General features: G+C 40.3%; 1 protein-coding gene across 10 annotated transcripts in view; it reads right to left on the bottom strand.

Moving 5' to 3' along the window:
- Nucleotides 1-22,919, bottom strand: part of CCSER1 (coiled-coil serine rich protein 1) — a 1,044,860-nt gene that overhangs the window by 522,500 nt on the left and 499,441 nt on the right. For all 10 annotated transcript variants that reach the window (XM_045019268.1, XM_045019270.1, XM_045019277.1 and 7 more), the window contains exon 7: nucleotides 4,499-4,576. In XM_045019268.1, coding sequence (XP_044875203.1) covers nucleotides 4,499-4,576 — 78 coding nt within the window. The remainder of the gene's footprint in view (nucleotides 1-4,498; nucleotides 4,577-22,919) is intronic.

Here is a 22,919-nt window from a genome sequence, read left to right as displayed (position 1 = left end):
ACAGATAAAGTTTGAACCTAATGGTAGCCCCAGTGACTCCTCGTCATGATAGGTTGTTGCACAACCACCCTATTTACGACATGCTTAATAACTTTTCTGCAGTATTCTTCCAGTTAAGAGACTCCCCAACCAGCATGGATGGAAAGATACCCCACAGAAAGTGCCATGTGTAATTTATTTCAATGGACCCCATATATCATGTAGGTTTGCCATTAGAACATGGGAGGAAAAGGGTCACGGGCAGAAAAAGCAGCCAGCTTGTCTCATCTCAGGAAAAAATATCAAGTTTACAAGACCTAGTTCTCCCCCCACATATACATCTACCAGAAATCTAGGAAAAATAATCTTTCTGGTGGGTGGTTTCATCAGTGAAGAGTAATATTTGTTTACATGTCTGCCATGATCACACATTTGTGGCTACTCCAATTAACGGCCCTGAGCATCCTCAACTCCCAACTGCAGACCACAATGGCCATTTAGTAGGACTGAGTAAGGAAGGGAAATGATCATGTCTTGAAAATACCACCAATCATGCCTTGGAAGTTGATCTAAAGAGTTAAGTTTTCATTGAACAACACCCCGCCCTTCTCCTGCTCCCCCCCCCCCCACACACACCTTCCTTGGGTTGGTTTTCAAAATGCATGTACCCTCCAAAATTGAAACATTAGCTAGCTAGTTATTAAAGTAGTACTCACTACATTAAAAATATTCTTTAACAGCTTGAAATTAGTATGGATGTAACTTGATGTAATGAAATCTTATTCACATTGGTTGCTACTTAATCAGTATAATGAAGGATGACCACTAGCATTGAGGTTATAGGGTAGATTCCATTCTAACCTCCTGTTTTCAAGTTGTTCCTAACCTTCTACAATTTTCAACATTCAGAAAGATTTTTTTTCAGGCTTACGCCCAGATCCTACAAGACACTCCACATGGGGGATAGAGGACTAAGCTCTATCCAAAGGAGATTCTTTTGACACACACCACACAAAAAAAGCTTAAGCAAAAAACATGCAGATGAAAATGAGAAGATTCAGAATTTTATTTTTTATTAAGAGGGAAAGTGAAACTTTTTTAAAAAAAATCTTTAACAGTAGAAATAGCTGAGGATAGAAAGTTGAGGAGAAATGTCTGAAAGTTTAATTGAAAAGTGGTTTTGATTTGAATGGGATAAGATCATTTGAAAATGGCACTGATGGGCATGTCTGAACAAGATTTTTAAGCTAAGCTTCTAAAATGCATAGCTACAGAACGCTGCTCTGCATGCAAGTGTGAGCCTAACCTATCTATGTGGGGAAAGCGTACTGAAGACGTGCACTGATTTGTTAGCCTTCTGGCTACTCTGCAAAGTTCCTCTTTCCTCCAGGCAAAAGCTGGACTCTTCCATTACAGTAATGAGGTGAATGTCTTCAAATATGTTAATTATTTTCTATTTACTCATTTTTTATGAGGGGATTTGTGTGTGTGTGTGTGTGTGTGTGTGTGTGTGTGTGTGTGTGTGTGTGTGTGTGTGTGTGTGTGTGTGTGTGAGTCACGCCCTGGAGGATGCTTTATTTTATTTCTTGTTTTTATTCCAAGGTTTACATTCTAATTCTTGTGCAACACCTAGAACCACAGACAGATGCTGTATTCACTGAAATACCTCAATTGACTGAATCAAAGAAAAAAAAATGGGTCTAGCTGCTGCCTCTCTCACCGAATTGGAAGTTGCCTCTGAGTCTTTCCAAATCTGCTCTCACATGATTTGGAGTTCACAAATGAACATGATCTGATATGTGGTAAATATAATGGCAAAGTGCTGCAGGATCCATTACAGGTGGTAGCTGGGCCATAAATGTATCTGGGATGTTATGAATGGTAAGGGAAATGGCATAGCAGGGATCATTCTGGGAACTTTACCTCCAATTTTCCTGTGATTAAAATCATAACCTTAATGTTGCAACAACAGTCTTAACACCAATTTGCATTTATATAACACATAACCCAAAGGACTCTGCATGACAATTATAATTTTGCTTTAGTCCAGTTGGATAATAGAATTAGGATTATGGGATTTCTTTCTTTACAGAGGACTATAGATTTTCTCCCATAGAAGAGAAATACAAGAAAGGACAGCTATAATTTCTAGGATAATCTGAGTATTGAAAGAGCATGAGTAGTGATGTGGTTTAATTTCACTATCTAATGTAAAAGCTCAGTAGCATACAGAAGATCATTAACTATCCCAAAGACTTAGTGTTTGTAACTCTGTTGTTTAGTTCCACCTCTCCTTTTCATGGGAGTAGAGAGGTAGGAGGGATTATGATCGCACTGGCTAGAGTAATACATTGCCTGTCATCAAAAGCCAATATTACATGCTGACAGTATTTGGAAAGGGCTATCGCTTGTAAAACCGCTCACTCACATTACTGCTGGAACAATATTGCTTTCTCTTGGAGTGAGTCAGGAAGCAATAACAGAAAAACTGTTGCATTTTATATTACTTTATTTCTACTTAATGGCATTGGCTGTGAGATGTATTTGACTTTCTCTTGTGCCCGACCTCAAAATGTACGTGAATTCCAGAACAAAGTAGTTATACTGTTGTCAAAAGTGAATGGAAATGAAAGAAGGTGCCAGTGATAAATAGGTGCAGTCAAAACATGCTGATTTTATTGTGAGTATCTTGTACCATTTTCACAGCCTATAGCGTAAAATGAAGTAACATTTAAGTCTACTTATTGGAACAACACTGACTATTTGGCTCTTTTACATGCCAATCTTAGGCATTCAAACACCATCTTCTTTTTAAGTTAATGCACTATACTGTAATTGACCTAAATCTCTTGGAGTCAGTGGAGCGCTGCTGATTCCTATCAGCTGAGAATCTAGTCCTAAATGGCTAGATTAACTGTTTAGGGCTAGATTCTCACCCTTACTCATGCTGAGTAGTAACCTTGCTCTGCGAGTAGTCTCATTGATTTCAAGAGTATTGGGAAGGATTGATGAATTCAGTGGGTCTATAACAGAATCTGGCCCTTGATGAGGAGTTTAACATACTGAATTTTGTTTCTGCAATGTGGGTCCAATTCTTGGTCCTGATGCTTTGCCCTCAGCTCCAACAGCTCAAAGGGCACTTAAAAACCACCTTAAACAGGCAGATGTGGATTCTCCTCAGATTCGAAGGATATTAGTGGGAGCCGAGGGACAGTGCCAGCAGGCCACTCCCACTGATGCAGATTAGAGAAGCTGTTCAACTGCAATAATTTGGGACTGTTTTGGGTCTCAGACACCAGGAGAAGGTAAATGGAAAACTGACCCATCAGCTGCACCAAGTTTAGGATCTGCATGTGTGTGCGCTACTGTCCCAATTTCCATTAAATCCCTACTCCTTTGCGAAGAAAAGAGTAGATGCAAACACAGAGTACAGTATTTTAGTGCATTTTATGCAAAAATATTTATACTCTCAAGTATTTGGGTTGTGAAGGCAGAGCAAATCTTATAACCCATAGAAGAAGCAGTTCCATTTTCAGAACTCCAGCAAAAGCAACCATTTTGGAACCATTTTAGTCAACCATCAACACGCTCTCTTGCTCCCTCTTCTCCTGGTGCCCTGAAGCCACTGTTCAAGTAACTCCTCAGTATATGTTCTTTAGTTTCATGCCCAAGCACAGTAAAGATCACTTGTGTTAAAGCTGTCATTCAGTCACCACTCTCTTCACGTGGCTGAGGGGCAACCCAAAACCAATTACATCAAGGAGTCAATGTGTTTGACTAAGCAAAAACACCTATCCATTCTCACTTATCTGATGGAAAGGAACACTTTCTCTGTGACATGATAAAGGCTACTCAAGTATTGCTTTCCAAAGCACCTTTAGCAATAATCAGCTGGATTTAGCTACACAACTGTAGCAGTTGACCCATGCTAGCCCCATTTCAGCTGTCTCATTTCTACAGCATTATTTCTTTACTACTTTTGGCCCAATAGTACATTTACAAAGTAATATTTTAAATGTTACTTTCTTTCATAAGTAAAGTTCCTAAGCATATTTAGTATGATCTGATATCAGATTTAAGTGTTTTGCAATGGATCTACTGTAAAACTGTTTTCTGGCCAGAGGATTTAATGGTGATGGATTAGTAAATTGATGTACAAAAGCGTAAGTTAGATTGAAACACAAAGTAAGCAGAAATAAAAGGAAAATATCAGCGATATCACAAACATATCACAACCTTAGTAGACTGAAACAAAATATTTTTTGTTTTTCAAAGATCGTTTAGAACTCTAACCTTGATCATCAGAAGAAAAATAATCCTCCTACAATAAAACCATTTTATTTTCACAATGTCTTCTCAAGTGCATGCAATGATGTTACCAGCTTGCTCAGAAGAATGCTAAGATATCAGCTGGTACCAATTTAATAAAAGGGAAGTGCTATTAAGGGCACCTCACAGAAAACACAACATAATAAGCCAACAGTAATAAAATATTTATTCTACAATGAATTCACCTTACCTTGAAAGGCACTGGCTCTTCAGTAAGTGGGCTAACAGGAAGTGAAGTGGTACTACTGGCAGGACTCATATCTGCACTCTGTAAGAAAAAACAAATCCGTATTAACACTTTTAAGTTTGGGACATGAACATATTGTGTTTTGCAGTTTAGCAACCTGATGCTGCTTCAATTTTTCATCTAGAGAAGTAAAAGAAGAAACACCCCATATGTTAAATCTAACAATTACTAGCAAGCTATACTATATTCTCTAAAATGGGTTAAGAATTTAAATACTTCACTTATGGATAAACTAAGCCCCCATGCACACATTTTGACTTAACACCCTGTAAAATGAATGAGCTATTCAGATATGCACACAGATATATATGCATTTAGAGAAGAATATCAGGGAACTATTTGGAACAAATGCCCTGGCTGCATACAGAACAAACCAAGGTGGATAATCTGGATTGATTTATTTTTTCTTAATTGTCAAGTCATCAAAATTAAAGAAAAAAAATATATGAAGAATGTCAAGGTGGTTGGTATAGAGCAGAGTTTCTCATACAGGGGTCGCTGCTTGTGTAGGGAAAGCCTCTGGTGGGCCGGGCCGGAGTGTTTACCTGCCCCATCCGCAGGTCCGGCCGATCGCAGCTCCTACTGGCTGTAGAGGCCAGTAAGTCCCTCGGCCCGCGCCACTTCCAGCAGCTCCCATTGGCCCAGAACAGCGATCGGCTGGACCTGCAGATGGAGCAGGTAAACACACCGGCCCGGCCCGCCATGGGCTTTCCCTACAAAAGCAGTGACCCCTGTTTGAGAAACCCTGGTATAAAGCACAGGAGTAACTAATAATATTGAAATATTGACTACTTGTTAATGCTGATGCTAACTTGTGGCATGCCGCTACAAGGAAAGGGTTGAACAAACACTCACAGGAAACTAACCTGGACAAAAAAATACAAGCAATATAAAGTATGCCTGGAGACAAAAAGAGAGAAAACACAGGCATTCAATGAGAAGGAAATATTTTAAAAAAACAAAACAAAAATCCAAACAAACAAAAAAAAACTTTAAAAAGTAATGGACAGCACAGTAGACACGTTTGCATGTGTAGCCAAAGTGCCACTTGCTTTCTGTGCAATTCTACTGCATTGCAGAACAATTTGTATTTATTTATTTTACTTATGCAATATGCCCACCATAGGGCCAATTCTGTAGCTGATATGAATCTGTGTAGCTCCACTGATCTAGCTTATACTTTCTAGGTGAACAATACTATACAGACATATACCATAATCAATCTAAACTGACACAATGTCACTAATAGCAATAAAAACTCCTTGAGCAAAACCAAAAGACTTTCTGCTCACTCCCCCTCCAGAAGCATAAATAAATAAATACAATCGACTTTGCAAGATACCCTGGGAAGTCACCAGAAGCTAGCTCTTTCAGACCAGGCAAATTCAAATTGAGGGCCTTCTAATGAGTTTCCCCGTCCCAAAAACATACAAATATGAGGACTGCCAAGCTGTGCACTCCAAAATTATCTTCACTGCTGAAGGCACTATGTCTTCAATATAAATAAAGCCCAAACCATAAAGAACTTTACAACTCAACCCACCATTCTAATTTGCAGCTGGAAATGAACTGAAAGCCAGTGGAGCCTTTACAGAGCAGGCAACGTGTGGTCTGCAGGAGAAACTTGAAAAAGTAGACTGATAGCTGCATTCTGCATGAGCTGTAGTTTCTGGGTAGTCTTCGAGTACAGTCTAATGTAGAGTCAAAAATAAATGCTGGAGCTGCCTTGTCGTGAACTTTTCCAATCATCTCAATCATTTTACACTGTTAGGAACTTTGGCCAATATCTCTACTAATGTACATTAATTAAGTTTAATGGTAATATGGCAGTTCACAGCAGCAATCAGGTAAGACAGTAAGTAACAAATGGTAGTTTCTTGAGCAATTAAAGAAAAAAAAAAACAGCTACTATTGCTTTGAACGAGACCATCAGCTTGCCTTCCTGAAGGGAAGCATTTACAACCTAAAATGCCCAAACACCCCTTTCTTCCTTTGTGGCTGATAAATGTATATTTGTCAGAATCACTTATTGCAGCTTGAAGCTCTCAGTGCATATCAAGAACTTCTGTGACAAATTATTCCAGAGTGGACTTCATATTTGACATCTCCTAACCCACTTCTGTTTTCACAGAAACAGCCAACTGGCCTGAAACTAAATCAATTTATCTGTGAATTATCTAGACAACCCTCACAATTGAGTTCCCTTCCTAGCTCTTACGACAAACTTCTGATGTTATGTGAGCAAGACTGTTTTGTTTGTGAATTATGATAAGCATTGTTTACTGTTAGTCAAGGTTGCTTTCACCAAGAAAGAATTAGGAAACACAAAGTTAAGGATTAAAAAGATTGTGAAGTTGAGCACTCAATGTAGAAAATGCCTAAATGAAGGTTGCCTATGCAAACTTAATTTGGCCCCATTGTGTGTATGCCATTAGTTACATGAGATCATTTCCTCTCTCTTTCCCCTCCCTCCCTCAGCAGGAACCCTTATTCATTCAGTGCATGGGACAGGTGTGCTCTGGTGATGAACTGGAGTTGAGTACCAAAGGAATCTGCCTGTAGGACCCCTGACTTATCTGTTGAAGCAGTTGGAAGGTGTGCAGTGAACGAAGGAGTGAATTGCAGGGAGTTAACACCAATTTCCCACATAATGCTGAGCAAGTCACTTACACCAAACTTTTCACACAGATAGTCTCTTCTGCACATAACTGAAGTCTGTATCATAACGTATACAGGAAAAACAGCTGAATTTAGGTTGTATGAGCAACATTCATTCTACCATTTTCTAACTTCAGAGCACTTGACTTTGCAACCTTTGAGTCATATTCATGTGTCTGTTTTATTAATGTTTTAACTGATTGATGAGAGCAACCTCTACTAATGTTTAATAAAGTTTTGTTTGTGAATTTCCTAATTTTAATACAAAGAAAATTGTGTGTGCTATTTTAATACAGCATTTACACATTGTTCATCTTCAGTGTATTTTGGATTATTGTTATCTCATGATTTCATCGCAGTGTCATGTTGACTAATACTGCAAGTAATTAAACTGTATTCACACAAAGCTTTAAATGCAGCTTCAGTTTTACTACATTTCCTAAGTTATTAATTATTACTACTAGTACAGTAAAAGAAAACTGAGTAGGGACTCATTGGGTCACTTCTTGGGGGTACCCAGGGTTGTGAGGCATCTGACCACCACCCGCCTTAAGTATAAGTCAGTCTTGTCTGTGTCCGCTTGGTGTGGCCTCCCTCACTTCACCAGCTTCAGGCAACGCAAACTTCTTGGCATATGCAGGCTCTGTTATCCATGTGCAGGGTACTAGAGGCACATCAACACATCCTGTTTCTGGTGACCTGCTTTAAACTCACACACCTTAGAGAAAACAGTTTTCAGTGCAGATACGTAATTCTTTAAACATTAGCCGTACATACATTTTGCAATGACTGGTGGACCAATGGGCTATTGGCTCCTGGTAGAGACATCACATGCCACCCTGAATTCATAAAATAGAACACCATGTAATTAACGGTTAATTTGAATAAGCTGGGCTTCTGGAGACAGGGTCCTATGTTAGCTGAGGGCTTTCAGTTTTTGCTCATCAGAATGGGAGGGAAGGAAAGGGTCAACACATTGAGACTGACGGAAGTAAGTGGATGAAAACATTGAATTTGGGTATCTTTGATTCAGAAGTGCATTGCAACTAAGATTGTTAGGAATGCTTGTTGATAAGTAGTTTGTTGAAGTTAGGATAAGTGATGACACAGTAGGGGTTACTGTAATTTGAGCATTTTGTAAAAGTTAGTTTTTAAAAAAAAAGACTTGAAGTTTGACCTATGTCTCAGGGATGTAGCCTTTGCCATCCCTGTAGAAATCCACCCAAATTTAACCAAGTTACAAGTCTTTGAAAAGTCACATTTGCATATGCTCGGTATAGACTTTAGACTGTAGCAGCTAAAATCTACTAAGATTCCATCTTCACTTAGCATGTTCGAGCCCTTCACATATCCTCGTGTTGACCAGACTGGATATGGACAATCCCACTGTGTAAATGGAGCACACACACTCCAGCACAGGGCTAAAGAGCTGAAGCCAAACTTTCCCTCTAATGGCTACTTCCAGGTGCTCAGTGCTGACATGAGCCTGGGCTCCAGACCACAGAACAGGGAACCCATCTCTCCATGATCCTCCTGCCCACACCCACGCATTGTGGATAGAGGAAGCTGCCTGATTTGAAGGCAGAGGAGAAAGACAGGATGTGATCATATACATTATGAAACCATCTTTAATTATGTGAACAGGAAAGTCAAATTAATGTTCACAGGCAACCTTAATTTTGGCATTTCTTAATTGTTGTGTTTGACATTGCAACCTTAATAGTGTGCTTATAAAATAGGGTGTTTGGGGTTTTCTTTGTCTATATACAAATAAAACTTCTACCAAAATACTTTGTCAAGAGCTCTTCCTCTTAAGAAAGGATACCTGCCATATATTGCTTTTGTACATGTTGGCATGTATCTTAAGAAACACAACTTCTGGCAGCACATTGCATTTGCTGCGTAAGTATGCAGTAGTTTCCAAAGCCTGTATAAACTCCAGTAAGGTCTCTTTTGATTGTATGTCATGTAGCGTTGAAGTTCAAAAGTATATGTTGCCTCAAACTACTCTCTAATCAGATAAAAGTGATATCCCTATTAGGTTTGTTGTCATCCTCCCAGTCCTCCATGTTTTTCCTACACAATTCTGCTATTTACAATAGTTCAAACTATTTCTTCCAACATTATGACAGTCAAAATATTTCAGCTTGGAGTAATGCAGAGCCTTCATATGTGGCAAAATAAATCAGACGGGGAAAAAAAAAGTATTGAAAAAGACATTCAATTCTGATAATATATGTTCCATGGTTTAAAAGTAATTTAACAGAGCAGTAATATATAGGGGCATATTGTAAAGGCTGCATTTCTTTAAAAACATTAGTCATTTTCCAACCTTGGTTAGACTGTGTCAACACCTGTTCTATAAATGAAAACAGATTTACCTGACTTCATAAACTGAGATTGCTCTAGATACAGAATCCTGCCTTTAATCTGATCTTCTAATGTACCAGACTTGGTTAATTGTACCATAAAATACATGCAATGTCTTCTGTATCATCCACCAAAAGAAGGCAATTTAATTTGTTACAACTGCTTCTCCATAAGAGTAAAAAGTGCTACGATAGTGGGCAGACACTGACTTCTCTTGAGATCAGTATCAAAATGTATTGATCCAAGAAGTTAATACTGACAGAGAAAATCTTCAGTGGATATTAGAGCCAGAGAACAAATAAATCTTGATAATAACCCAAAGAAAGGAGAAGACAGTCTGTGTACTTTATAGTTTTTACAAAGGGGGAGTGGAGGAGTGTTGAACTTATTTTCAGGGTGATAGTTTTAATTGTATTGTAATGTAGGTTATACTGTTCAATACCATTTTATAGTCTAGATGTTGAATCTAATCAGCATCTGATAGGAAAAAGTTGCAGAAAAACAAAAAAGCCTTTTGAAAATCTGAGGGTTAACTTCTGTCAGAAGTATTTCAAATCAACTGTGGCCAATATAAAAAGAAGATTGCATAATTTCAGTCTGACTATAAGAAACACATGAACAAGCTGTTCAGAATCTTTCTAGCACTAACCCAGCCTTATGATTGCTCTTTAAGATAGAAAGTGGTAATGACTATTTTTAATCACAACTCACAGTTCGTGATGCAGCCTATGTATCATACTATTATTTCTAGCAGAGTACTAGTCCACATATTAACTTTTCCCAGGCTGATCCCTGCTCTATTGGGCTGATCAGGAATTGATCTCCCCGATGCTTTCACAGGTCTCTCCACCCACCCATCAATAGCCAATAGGTCCACCTGACCCACCACCTCATTCCTCCAGCAAACAAGATTGTCTAGCCTTTTCTCCAGGTTCCTCCTGATTGGGATGGGGACAAGAACTGACCCCAGCCTGTTCCTCTGAAACTCTGTTCTGGAGTGAGAGGAGATCCCACGGCTGCTCCTGTGTGTCACTTTGAAGAAGCCAGAGAGGTTAGCTGTTCTTCCAGCCTTTCACCAGGTCAGTTACTGAAACCTCCTACCCCAAGTCAGTCCCTACTTGAGGAAGGAGTGGCTCCCAGTCTCCACAGAACTCTCAATGTCCGCTGTAACAGGGAAGTGTCTTGGGGGACATGACCAAGTGGTAGGAGCCTAGAACTGACCCTGCACCCTGGTCACTAAAGTACTAGTTATTACACACTTGGAGTGGACTTAAATTGAGAGATGAGTGCTCAATGGCTTAATTAGGCAGGGGGCTGAGAAGCTAATAAGGGCAATCTACCCATTAGCTGAGAACACAGTTCAAGGAGAGGAAGGAAGTGCAAGGGAGAGGCTGGCAGGGCCCAGGGGTTTCTTTCCCTCTCCAGAGAAGGGGCTCTGGAAGTTTATGTCCACTTGTATATAGTTGCACAAAACTGTACTTATGAACTGGTAGAGGGGACCTAATAAACAACACACTGATGCTTATAAACCTGAAAAGCATCCAGACTATTTGTGGTGGTCTAAAGGGCAGAGAAGGCAGATGGTTGTTGGGGCTCTGTTGGATACTCAGGAAGGGGGAGTGGAATTTTAAGTGGGCATCAGGAGTGCAGAGATATGGAGAAGGAAACAGAACTTAATCAGGTGAAAGAGGGAAGCATTGGACAGATGGTAGGAAATTCCACAGAGATCAGGAGGAGTAAGAAGTGAACCAGGGCTCTGCTATTTGAGGATTGGGAGCACAACAATTACACTTTTTCTCATTTGAGCATGGTCATATCCTGAATTGCCTACATTTTTTAAAAAAGTTGCTATGGTCAGCATGTACTCTAACACCACATAAAATTTCTGGAATGCCCGTGTTATCTTTATAGTGTCAACTTCAAATTCCTCTTGAAGGTTGAATAACATTTTAATTCTCTTCATCTCAGATAAACTTAGAATGAGTGTTGCATAAAGGGAATAAATCCTCACAAGCAATGTCAGATAAGTTTGAATGAATAAAAAGTTGCTCCATTCTCCCTCACCACCATCTGTCTGATTAATTCTCCCCAAAACCTCCTTTACTAGGCAAAGACAAAGAATTTAGTGTCCCCTTTAAAGGTGTACATGTTTGTTTATTACCACTGTCACAGCAACTGCATCTGTATTCCCTCCCCATAGTCCTTCGAGGGCATCCAATCAGGCTGCTGACCCATCCGCCACTCTTGGGTGGAGACCCACAGCTCTCTCCTTCTTGACCAGGGTTTTTCCTGGCTGCACAGTTCCCTGCCTACACTGTGATATTTCCAGTAAGCCAAACTGCCTCAGCAGACCAGTATCCATGCTTTGCTTTCTCTTCAAAGACTATAAATAGCACAATGGCCCACAGTTCTAAGTCACCACACAGCTCTTTATAAGCAAGCACATCTATTCTTAAGATGAAAGCATTACAGAGAAACCAAAACAAACAAATCAACCTTAAGTGGCATACTATAGAGGTCATCTATCAGTCTTATGCAGCCTTAATAGGACAAGTCCTTCCAATCCTTTCCCATGAAGGATTGCTTGCTCCCTCCCTTCCCCGCGGACAAGGGGTCCTGTAAGTTTGCTGGATCAGAAAGAATGTCCTGAGTCAGTTTAAACTCAGGCTATTTATCCAAAAAGCCTCTCTTTGTCAGTTGGTATTTGAAGAATCCAGACTGCACTAGTATGCGTCAGCCTATCCAGGAGATGGTACCGTTCTGTGGTGGTTATCACCTGGCTGATTTGCCTTGATCACCACCCACTGCTTCTAGTTCCTGGAAGAGATGTGGTAACTCTCCTCTATGCAGCAGAACATGGTCAAATATAAACCATTGGTTTAGAACAATGGACCCTAAAGGTACTTCAATTTAATACAAAAAGTTTGCCAAGGATATGCAGGAATCTACCATGTGTCGCAACCACATCAGAGTTTAACCCAAAGGGCTCATTCATTTTATAATCCCATCTATTTAATTTGTTTCTAATTATTAAGTATATTTTAAACAATTGGTCAGACATATACTATTAGAACTTGATCCTGGGAACCCTCGAGTAATCCCACTTTACAGTAATTTAGATAATACAAAAAGAGGACAGAGGCTCAGAACTTGAGGGGGTAAGGTGGCTGAATCCCACTGAAATTCAAAGCCCTAGGCTCCTTTGAAAAATCCCCTCCACAATACTTAGCATTTCCATTGATTGTTTTTAACATTATTTGGGGAGCCAAACAACCAAAATGTAAGAGAAAAGAAAGGGTCAAGCAAACCTACTGCCGTCAGTAATGTTTTTGCCCATCTATGGTCATAGCCGTGTCTATTAGGGAAATGGTCCAAAGACCCACTGAAGTCAGAGACTTTCATTGCTTTGGATTAGGCCTTTCATGAAGGGAGGGAAGCCTATTTTGTCCGGAAAGAAATACAATGGTGTACACTAATGGTATATACCAGAAGAGCCAGAAAGAGACCAGGAAGACAGTGGAAAGCCCTGCCATAGAGACATTTGTAGAAAAGAGGAGTTTTGTTTGTTTTGCCACACAGGTGTCAGTCAGGGAAGTTCTCAGTGATTTAATTATCTGAGAACTCCTAGTCAATGGCCCTAAATCTATCCCTCCCTGTTTGGGGCACAAGCCAAGCTCTGGTTACCGTAACAGCTGTCATACTGAGCTGTGAAACTTCGACAGGGCACATGTTCTAGAAAACACCTCAATTAAAACAAATAATTATAACCACTTCTCAGTTACCTAGCATTTCTGTTAATGATCTTGTAGAAAAGAGAAGAATTCCCTGGCCCTTGGACTCAGCAACAGGGACAAACACCATCTACTGCCTTGCCAGGTTGGAATTTTAGTTTCACTGTGGGGAGGGAAGGGGATGAACAGCATTTCCTTCACTCGTCGTCATGGCTTGGATTTTCATTTCTCATCTTTCTTGTTTTAAACATACTGGAAACCTTGAAAAGCAACCTGAGAGTTTGCCTGTGCATATTTCTCATGGCAGCTGGAATCTAATTGAAGGCTCCAGCTGTGCATTCATTAATTTGTAAGGGAAAATTTCAACTTCTTTTCAAAAAGCAAATAGACAGTCAGCTAGCTGATTTAAATAATATCTGATGATTTTCAAAGCCTGCAAGCATTTTGTTGTCCAAGTGACTTAGTTTTCTCCTGCTAAATAAAATAATAATGATGATTGTAATACCATCCACCTTTGATCATCAGTAGCTTAAAGTGCTTTTACAAAGAGGCCAGTATCGTTATCTCCATTTTACCAGCAGGGAAACTGAGGCAAACGTGCATTAGGGAGATGTGACTTATCCAATGTCATTCAGCAGGTCAGTGGCAGAGCCACTAATAGAACCTTAGCTCCTGAGTCCCAGGCCAATACTCCATCCAATAGGCCACACTGTTTCCTGTAAGTGGTGTTATATCTCAAAATAATCTTATGGCTTAAAATAATCTTTGATCCTTCATTGACCAGAATATCCTGCCCTGACTTTGATGGTATACACTCCCCAATGATTCTATATAGAATCAGTTTCTTCTCTTTCAGTAGTCTTAAAACTGACTATTTTGTTTGAACTGTTTTCTTTTTGGTTACAAATCTGAGGGCTGTTTTCATGCAAGATTCAATTATGTTTTTCAGACTCTGGTTTTAGGGGACATCTTAGCTGTCCAAAGCATGCATTAGCAAACATCTTCTCATGACAACATACAATTAAACATCAAAAGCAACTATATTCATTGATGCCCCATGCTACAAGCACTGCCTCTCATTGACACAGAATGTCTACACATACAGTGCTGCTCTTTGAGTATCTGCCAACAAGCAGCTTTCAGATCTCCAAAGCTTGCATGAGCACCCATTCAATGTCCTGCCACTCCATATAAAGACCTCAGGACAAGGTAGGGGATTGGGGGCGGGGGGGAAAATCAGGTAATGGAACTGAAAGACAGATTTAAACTGATGAAAGACACCCTGGCACAGACACCTTCAACAACCTGTGGAAATCATGGTCATAATGCAAGACCTCTGCTGGATCCAGAAAGGAATAGACATTTATATGAATAATAAATATATCCACACAATGATATTAGATTTAATAAAAATACACAGGGGATGTAAACTCTCATTCTTCTGGGTATAAGGCAATACCTAATTTGCCGGCATTAGGAAGAAACTTTTCCTACGGGCAGATTGTTCTTTAAATGCATCTGCCTTTGAAGCATCTGTTGCTGGCCACTGTTGGAGACAGGATACTAGGGCTTGATCTAGGAAGCTGATCAGTTTCTATTCTAACAACATTAAGGAAGAAATAGCACGCTTCAAGAATTTCACTGATGCTTTGAGAAAAATGTATGACTACCTGCCATGGATCCACAGGCTTGGTGCTGTGCCTCCAGCTTTAGAAAAGTCTCTTGGAGACTCCCTTGACATGCCAGACCCTCCACGGGTCTCTGTTCTGTTAGGGTAGGCCACACTGCCTCCTGATACTGAACCTCTGGTGTTTCAGCACTCCTACTTCACCCCATTAGCACTGTTCAGCAAGTCCAACTCATAGACTCTCCTGGAAGAGACTTGTACACTCTTCAGGAACTAATGCACATCATCCAATACACTTGCAGCAACACTCAGGCAGCTTTTTTTAGAACAGTAGGTTGTATTAGTCAACTGGAACATAGCATTCACAGTTCTTAGGTTAGCAGAGAGACATAAAAGGTTAAAGCATCATCCATTCTTGTAAACCCAGAGCAATTCACCGACCCAGCTCAAGTGAACTCCATTTTCAGGTCCTGTTTCCCCCTCTGACTTGCTTCCTTAGGACATGGGTACACTTGCAGATGTACAGCGCTGTGAGTTAAACCCGCCTTTGTAGAGCACAGTAGGGAAAGTGCGGCAGTCTGTCCACACTGACAGCTTCAAGCGCACTGGCGTGGCCACATTTGCAGCACCTGCAGTGGCATTGGGAGTGGTGCATTATGGGCAGCTATCCCAGCATGCAAGTGACTGCAATAGTCTTTTCAAATGGGCCGGTTGGGGGGCGTGGAGTGTGACAGGGAGTGTGTTGTGTGTATATGCAGAGAGAGAGAGAGAGAGAGAGAGAAAGAGAGGTGGTTTTTGGGGTGCTGACAGTGTGTCAGCATGCTGTCTTGTAAGTTCAGACCCCCCTCTCCACCCCTGCCTCTCTCTCTCTCTCACCCAAGTCAGTTCCCATGATGTGAGAGAGCTCAAGATTCTTCCAGAGCCGCATACTTCCTAGCCCAGGTTGAGAACAAAGGACTCTCTGCTTAGCTTCCCTGATGAGGTGTGAAATCCTTCCCCCCTCCCCAGGTTGTTGGTTGCTTGGTGTCAGTGTCCTGATGACTGCACTTTCCATTGTCTTCTTGGATTTTCCATCAATATGGGTTGGCCATGGCCAGTCCTTTTTAATGGCCCAGTCAGCCAGCTCAGACAGCTAGGCAACATACACACCTATGTCTCTTAAGATTAAATTTGCGCTCACGTCTAGCTTTCTCCTACGGCTTAGTCATGCAAAGTATAGGGCAAACTGGTTCATACATAGGATTAAAAGAAATCCCACTTCATCACAACACCCAATAGCTTTTCAGTGTCTATTTAATGCCTTTCATTTAACTTTTGTAAGGAGAACAGACAGACATTCTTTTAAAGGGCATCATATTATATTTAGAACAAAAAATCAATGCACACTGTCTGTTCTCATATATTTCATTTTCTTTAATTCATGCATTTGCTAACTTACCAAGATATACCACCAAAAAAGCCCACACCCCCTGGCTCTTAATGCACAGCTTTGCATACACGCCTAGGGCTAAGATTTTGGGCTAGACGTAATTTGTTTTCTCTACCCCTTGTGAGCTGCTACCCCCACCCCACCAGTTCTATCCAGATATAAATCTCATTTTTAAGTCTTAATTTAAAATCACAACACATTCAACTGGTGTGTTGGTGGGCAGACAACTGCAGTGTTTTCAACAGTTTTGATCTCTCATCACTCAAACTGTGGAAGTAGGAATACTGCAGCATTTTCAGCAGGACACAGAAACTGCATTAGTAACATTGCTCCTTACATTGTCCGGCTGTTTTTTGTTTTTCCATTCCTCTGTAGATATCAAGAGCAATATTGCTAGATTTGAACACTAGAAAGAGGTTTTGATTTGAGGTTATGTTTATATCTCAACAGCTCTCAGAAAAGATTTCATTTCCTTGGATTGCGATGTATTTCACTGAGGCTTTAACAAGCCATTTTACACTTCTTAAATGTTGTGACTGCAATTATCTCACTACTTCATCAGTTCTCAAAAGGGCTTTTACAATTTCAATATGGAACCACTTCTGACAGGTCATTTTAACTTCTTTAGATGCAGAGAATCCATTCTCAAGACTCCCTTGTATTCCCTAATCAGATCTCAGTGAAAGAAAGCATGTTGACATCTGTATCTCTAACTACCAAGCACAAAGAACAAAACTATTCCTTAATGTAAGAAAAATTCAGTGGAAATTAGGGTTACCACCTGGCTAGTGTTTGACCAGCCTGGTCGTTTGGGTTTTTTTTGTTTTGTTTTGTTTTTTTGTTTTGTTTTTTTAAAATGGATTTGCCAGAAAAATAATTTAATCTGCTGGGATTTTTTTTTTGTTTTTACATGGATCTAAAGCAGGGGTCAGCAACCTTTCAGAAGCGGTGTGCCGAGTCTTCATTTATTCACTTTAATCAACCACCAAAATTCAAAGCAAAAAACTGATTAGAAGACAAGGTGTCTAACTCTCAGTGGCATCCCCATCCCAGTTTTTCCTATTAAGGCACAGCCAATCTTGTAGGTTTTAAAAGGCTGCGCAAAGAGCTCCCCCAGTTCCCCTGACTCTCACAATGTCCTTCAACTTCAAATACAACCACCCTCCCTCTGTATCCCGCCCCCTCCCCCGTGCTTCTCCAGTTCCCTTTTTCAGGTTTCCTTTCCCACTGCATCAACTCCCATGTTCCGGTTCTCCAACACCTACTCCCATTTCTGGATCATTCCCTACAGTGGTGCTGAAACAATTTGTATAGTGGGGGTGCTGAAAGCCATTGAACAGTTAACCCTGTACACAATGGAAACCACTTCAATGTAGGGGGTGCTGCCGCACCCCTAGTTCTAGCACCTATGCCTACAATCATTCATGCAGACCCAAAGATTTCCCCCATCTGACTAGGGCAGCAAAAATAAAAGCCTCTGAATGCAACTGAAAAGGAAATCCCTTCCACAACAGATAAAATGGAAGGAGGAGGGTGCTGCTAATACTGCCCACCTGGCTGCTTAGGAGTGGCATTGATTATAGGTACCACTTTGGCTTTCAGAGGCAGAGAGATGAAGACAGAACAAAATGACCATGCGTCAAATAGGCTCCTAAATCTGACTCTGCATTTGAGTCACAAGTGAAAGTTCATTTAGCAGCTTCATCCTAGTCCTCTAGGAACCTTTAGACAAATCACAAAACCACCACTCCAAATTCACAAGCTGTCCTGCAAAAAAAGAGTCTATTCTTGGATCCACGCTGTCCATAGAGTTGTATGGTGTACAACTAATGTTCAGTAATAGAGCTGTGTCCAGAAGCCTAGCCCATGCTACTCCTGCCTCTAGTAATGCTATTTCTCCTTTACTTCCATGAGTACCAAGTTCATATACATATTTAATTAGAACAATTTTTCATGCTTCTTGAATTAAATTTGTAAGGAAATAAAATACAACACTTTTCTCTTCTACCTTTACAGGACAGTCAGGTACAATACGCAAAGAACTCTCTTTGAGAAGATGTTGCAGCACCTATCACAGTAAGGCAAACAATAGCGTACTATAATACAGAAAGTCAATTAAGAGACCAGACCAAAAAATATAAAAATTATATATACAAGAAACTTTGTATATATTTGCACAGAAACAACTATATTAAAAGAACATTAAATGTTTCAAAGTCAGGCATTCAAAAGTTAGGAAATACCAGAATTGAGGTTGCCCAGGCAACCTTTATTTGGCCCCCTTGTGTGTATGCATTGATATGCAAACTTTAATTACATGAGCACATACTATTTCTCCCACAGTTATACTTAATTCAGTGCAAAGGAAGGACAGTGCTCACTGAATAAGCAGCTATTCAATATTTTATTTTATCCTCATTGTTCAGTGTGTGGCACCATCCATTATTAACTGTACACTATTCAAACCTTGCTCTGAAGACATTAATTTCCTCATGGGTTTTTCTTTGGCACTCTTGATTGTATTATTGGAACACTTCACAACATTAGTGAATTTATTTTCTCAATAGTCCTGTGAGGTAAGGTGGTATTAATGTTCCCATTTTAATGATGGGTAACTGAGGCACACACACTAACGTCAAAAGTGCATACTAATTTTGGGTGCCCAATCTTTGATGCCCGTCATCTGATTTTTCAGGAAACTTAACACACTCTCTCAAATATTATAGTACATGCTCATTCTGTCGCACAGGCATCAAGTCATATAATTTTTTTTTTTTTTTAAATGAGAGGGATGTTTGGGTTTATTGTGTATACTGATTGTGTTGCTGGGTCTGGGTTCGGTTGTGCTGCAAGATTTGCGCAAGTGGCAAATGAGGGTTGTATGCCGTGAGAGGGTGTGCGTGTTTGCAGTTGTGCACTAGTTTGTGGTGGTGTATGTGTGGTTGTGTTGCACTGGGGGATTTTAAGATTCCAAAGATGTCACTGTAAAGATTATATAGATGATAGAGTCTTTTACTTGTGCCCTTCTGGAGTCATCTCCACAAAGTTATAGGGCTGGTTTCTGTAATCCGATCCAATGCCTTTTCATTCACACAGGATTTGGGACGGGAACTCCCTATCAGCCCTAGTAAGCTGGCTCCACTAACCTGGCATTTGGTATAAGGAGGGGGACTTAAGGTGGGTAGAGGGCAAGGAACAGGCATGGCAGAGGACAGTGAAGGACAGGTACAGCTAAGTGGAAGAGTCCATTAAAAATTCTGTGTTAGTAACAGGTTAAAAGCTGTCCAGAATCATCTTTAACTCTTTTTGTGGCCAGAGCTGGCCCTGAGAATCAGAGGTCAAACACAAAGAGAATCAAGTTTATAAGGTTCCTCATGTTTACCGTCTCTTTCATACATACAGGGTAGAGCTTTCCCTAGGAAGTCTTACAAAAGAAAATGCAAAGCAACTTAATACATTTTTAGTGCAGCCTTACCTCCTCTCCCTCAAGCACAAAATATAACTATCAGTTAGCACGAATAGAAGCACACTGGACTAACATACAACGTCCATCCCAGCCTCCTAACTGATGTAAATATGGTGACTTCAATGAAGTAATCTTCTAACAATAGTTAAACTTACTTTTTTTTTTTTAATGTGAGCTAATCCACTAATGTGAGTGCATCTGAGGTTAACCATAAAACACAGGTGCACACAACTGCATGTATTATTCACCCTATCTTCTGGTGATGCACTTGGCTTTCAATTAAACTGAAGGGGGCGGGGGGGGAGAGAGAGAGAATGAATCAGCAGGAAGCAAATCAGAATAATCTACATTGCCTATAAATTATAATTGATAGCTCAATATCAGATTTATCATTTGGGAAAAGTAACTGATGTGTTTTTAATAAGTATAATCAATTATTCCAAGCCACTACAGGATTACAGTAATAACTGTTATGCTTAAAAGCCAATAATGATAAATAGAATAAGTGTTAAAAGGTATCAGGAACGTCATTTATTGCCTTGTGATGCACAAACTCATATTTTCATCCCAAATTATGGCATTTGAATAATCAATTATACCAGTTACATAACACTTTTGAAACACTGAAAGCAGTGGTCCCCAACGCGGTGCCTGCGGGTGCCATGGCGCCCGTGAGGGCATCTTAATGCACCCACATCCTGGCCCCCGGGAGAGCACCCGCTGAAATGCCGCCCAATCTCAGCGGCATTTCAGCGGGGACGCCTCTGGCTGACGCCGCTTGCCATCGACAAGCGACATCATCGAGAGGCGTCGCCCCCGAATTTCGGCGGGGACACCTCTGGCTGACGCTGCTTGTCGACGGCAAGCGACGTCATCGAGAGGCGTCCCCGCTGAAATGCCGCCGAAATTCAGCGGCATTTCGGCGGGTGCTCCACCACCGCCATTGAAGTGCATCCACATTACCCCAAATTCGACCCAGCAAGGCCGATTAGCGCAGTAATCCCCTCATAGGAAGTGGAGTAAAGAAATCGATTTAAAGAGCCCTTTAAGTCAAAAAAAGGGCTTAGTTGTGTGGACGGGTCCAGGTTTAAATCAAGGTAACGCTGGTAAATGTGACAAAGACGTAGTGTAGACCAGGCCAGGAGGAGTTTTTGGGTGGGGTGGACTTCAGCTTTACCAGACACTGAAGGCCGATACAAAAGACCATGTTTGATATAGTTGTACAGGTTCATCCCAAGGTTAGGAGGGAAAAGAGGCATAGCCTTTCTGTAAGAAAAGCCATAGATGCCTGCCATTACTGCAGAGGTGAACAGGGGACTGGGTATTCACCCACAAAAGCTTATGCTCCAATATGTCTGTTAGTCTATAAAGTGCCACAGGACACTGTCGCTTTTTACAGATCCAGACTAACACGGCTACCCCTCTGAAACTAGACTAAAAATGAAAAACTTCAACTACCTGAAAGCGGGTTCCAAAGAGGATGGATCTAGACTGTTCAGTGGTACCAGATGACAGAACAAGGAGTAATGGTCTCACGTTGCAGTCAGGAAGGTTTAGGTTGGATATTAGGAAACACTATTTCACTAGGAGGGTGGTGAAGTACTGGAATGGGTTACCTAGGGAGGTGGCGGAATCTCCTTCCTTAGAGGTTTTTAAGGTCAGGTTTGACAAAGCTCTGGCTTGGATGATTTAGTTGGGGATTGGTCCTGCTTTGAGCAGGGTATTGAACCAGATGACCTCCTGAGATCCCTTCCAACCCATATATTCTATGATCCTATGATGAATCTAGTCCTCATGAATATTTCAACAAGAGCGGTAAGCCATTCTGTCTGACCGCCACAGTGCTGCATGTTTGGGGATAAAGATAGTCTATCGTTTATGCTTGTTTGTTTGAAGAAAATCCTCTGTTTTATTTAAGTTGCCACAGAGCTGACACTCTTGTTTCTCCATCCTAGGCAGCCAGACTCGAGTGTTGGGGGGGAAAAAATTATCCAAAGCATGGATAAGCAAGATTTTATGTTGGTATGAGAAACTGACAAATGCCAGAGATAAAATTCACATTTCTGACATTTAAATTTTATTCTATTTATTAAAAGTAATTTGGATAAAAATCGCTGTGTACCTTTCACGCTTGGTAAATTACCTTGATGGAATCTTTTCTGAAGTGTCTGGGTCTAATAAATAACTCAACTCAACAAAAATAATTGCACTCTTATTTTATATTCAATCATGGCCTAGACTAAACTACTGCTCCATGACAGTACCTTTGGACTTCTCTAAATTTTTACCTATTCCTTAAGAATACCAGTCACCAATGAAGTATCCAAACAAACTGACATGATTTGGGCTCTAAGATCTGTAAGATTGTCCTCAAACAAAAACAAATTATCTTTCATAGGGGTTACGTGAGAGGTCAGTCAAGGATAGATACAATCTACCTTTGAAAACTAGCAGGTACAATGGAACGTTCTGTCCCATTTTTACACAGTGAGTCACCATATTTGAGGAATGGATTTCATTAGGAATTTATGACGAATAATCATATTTCTCTTAGTCATGGCAATGACTCACCATTTCCAGGATGTGCCTGATCCAAACCCCACTAAAGTCATTGAGAGTCTTTCCATTAAATTCACTGGGATTTGGATCAGGCCAACAGTGCAGTCATTTTAAGACCATTTGTATATATTTTACAACAAAATTTTCTATGGAATTTGTTACTTATCTGCAGTTTTTGTTTACTTTCAGGAATCACTGCAAACAGATGACCATTAGAGAAGCAACTTTCCATGAGCAAACTCGTAATACAGATTTCAAAACAGTGACACCACTTGAGAATTTTGAATCATACTGAACTATGTATTGTTCATTGTTTATTATTGGATTCTATATAGTGAATTTACAACTTCATAGTTTTTAGATTAAATCTCAAACTGTTTTGAAGTTAGACACACCTTACAATAAAATTAATGGAAGATTATATCTACATCCCCTTGATTGTTCTGATAATCTCAGTCTTGTTGTTACACTGTATTATATATGATATCTAATCCTTTGCATTTATATATGCTTTACATTTTCAA

The sequence above is a fragment of the Mauremys mutica genome, chromosome 5 (genome assembly GCF_020497125.1).
Source record: "Mauremys mutica isolate MM-2020 ecotype Southern chromosome 5, ASM2049712v1, whole genome shotgun sequence".
Taxonomy (NCBI): Eukaryota; Metazoa; Chordata; order Testudines; family Geoemydidae; genus Mauremys; species Mauremys mutica.
This window is presented reverse-complemented; position numbering and strand designations above follow the sequence as displayed.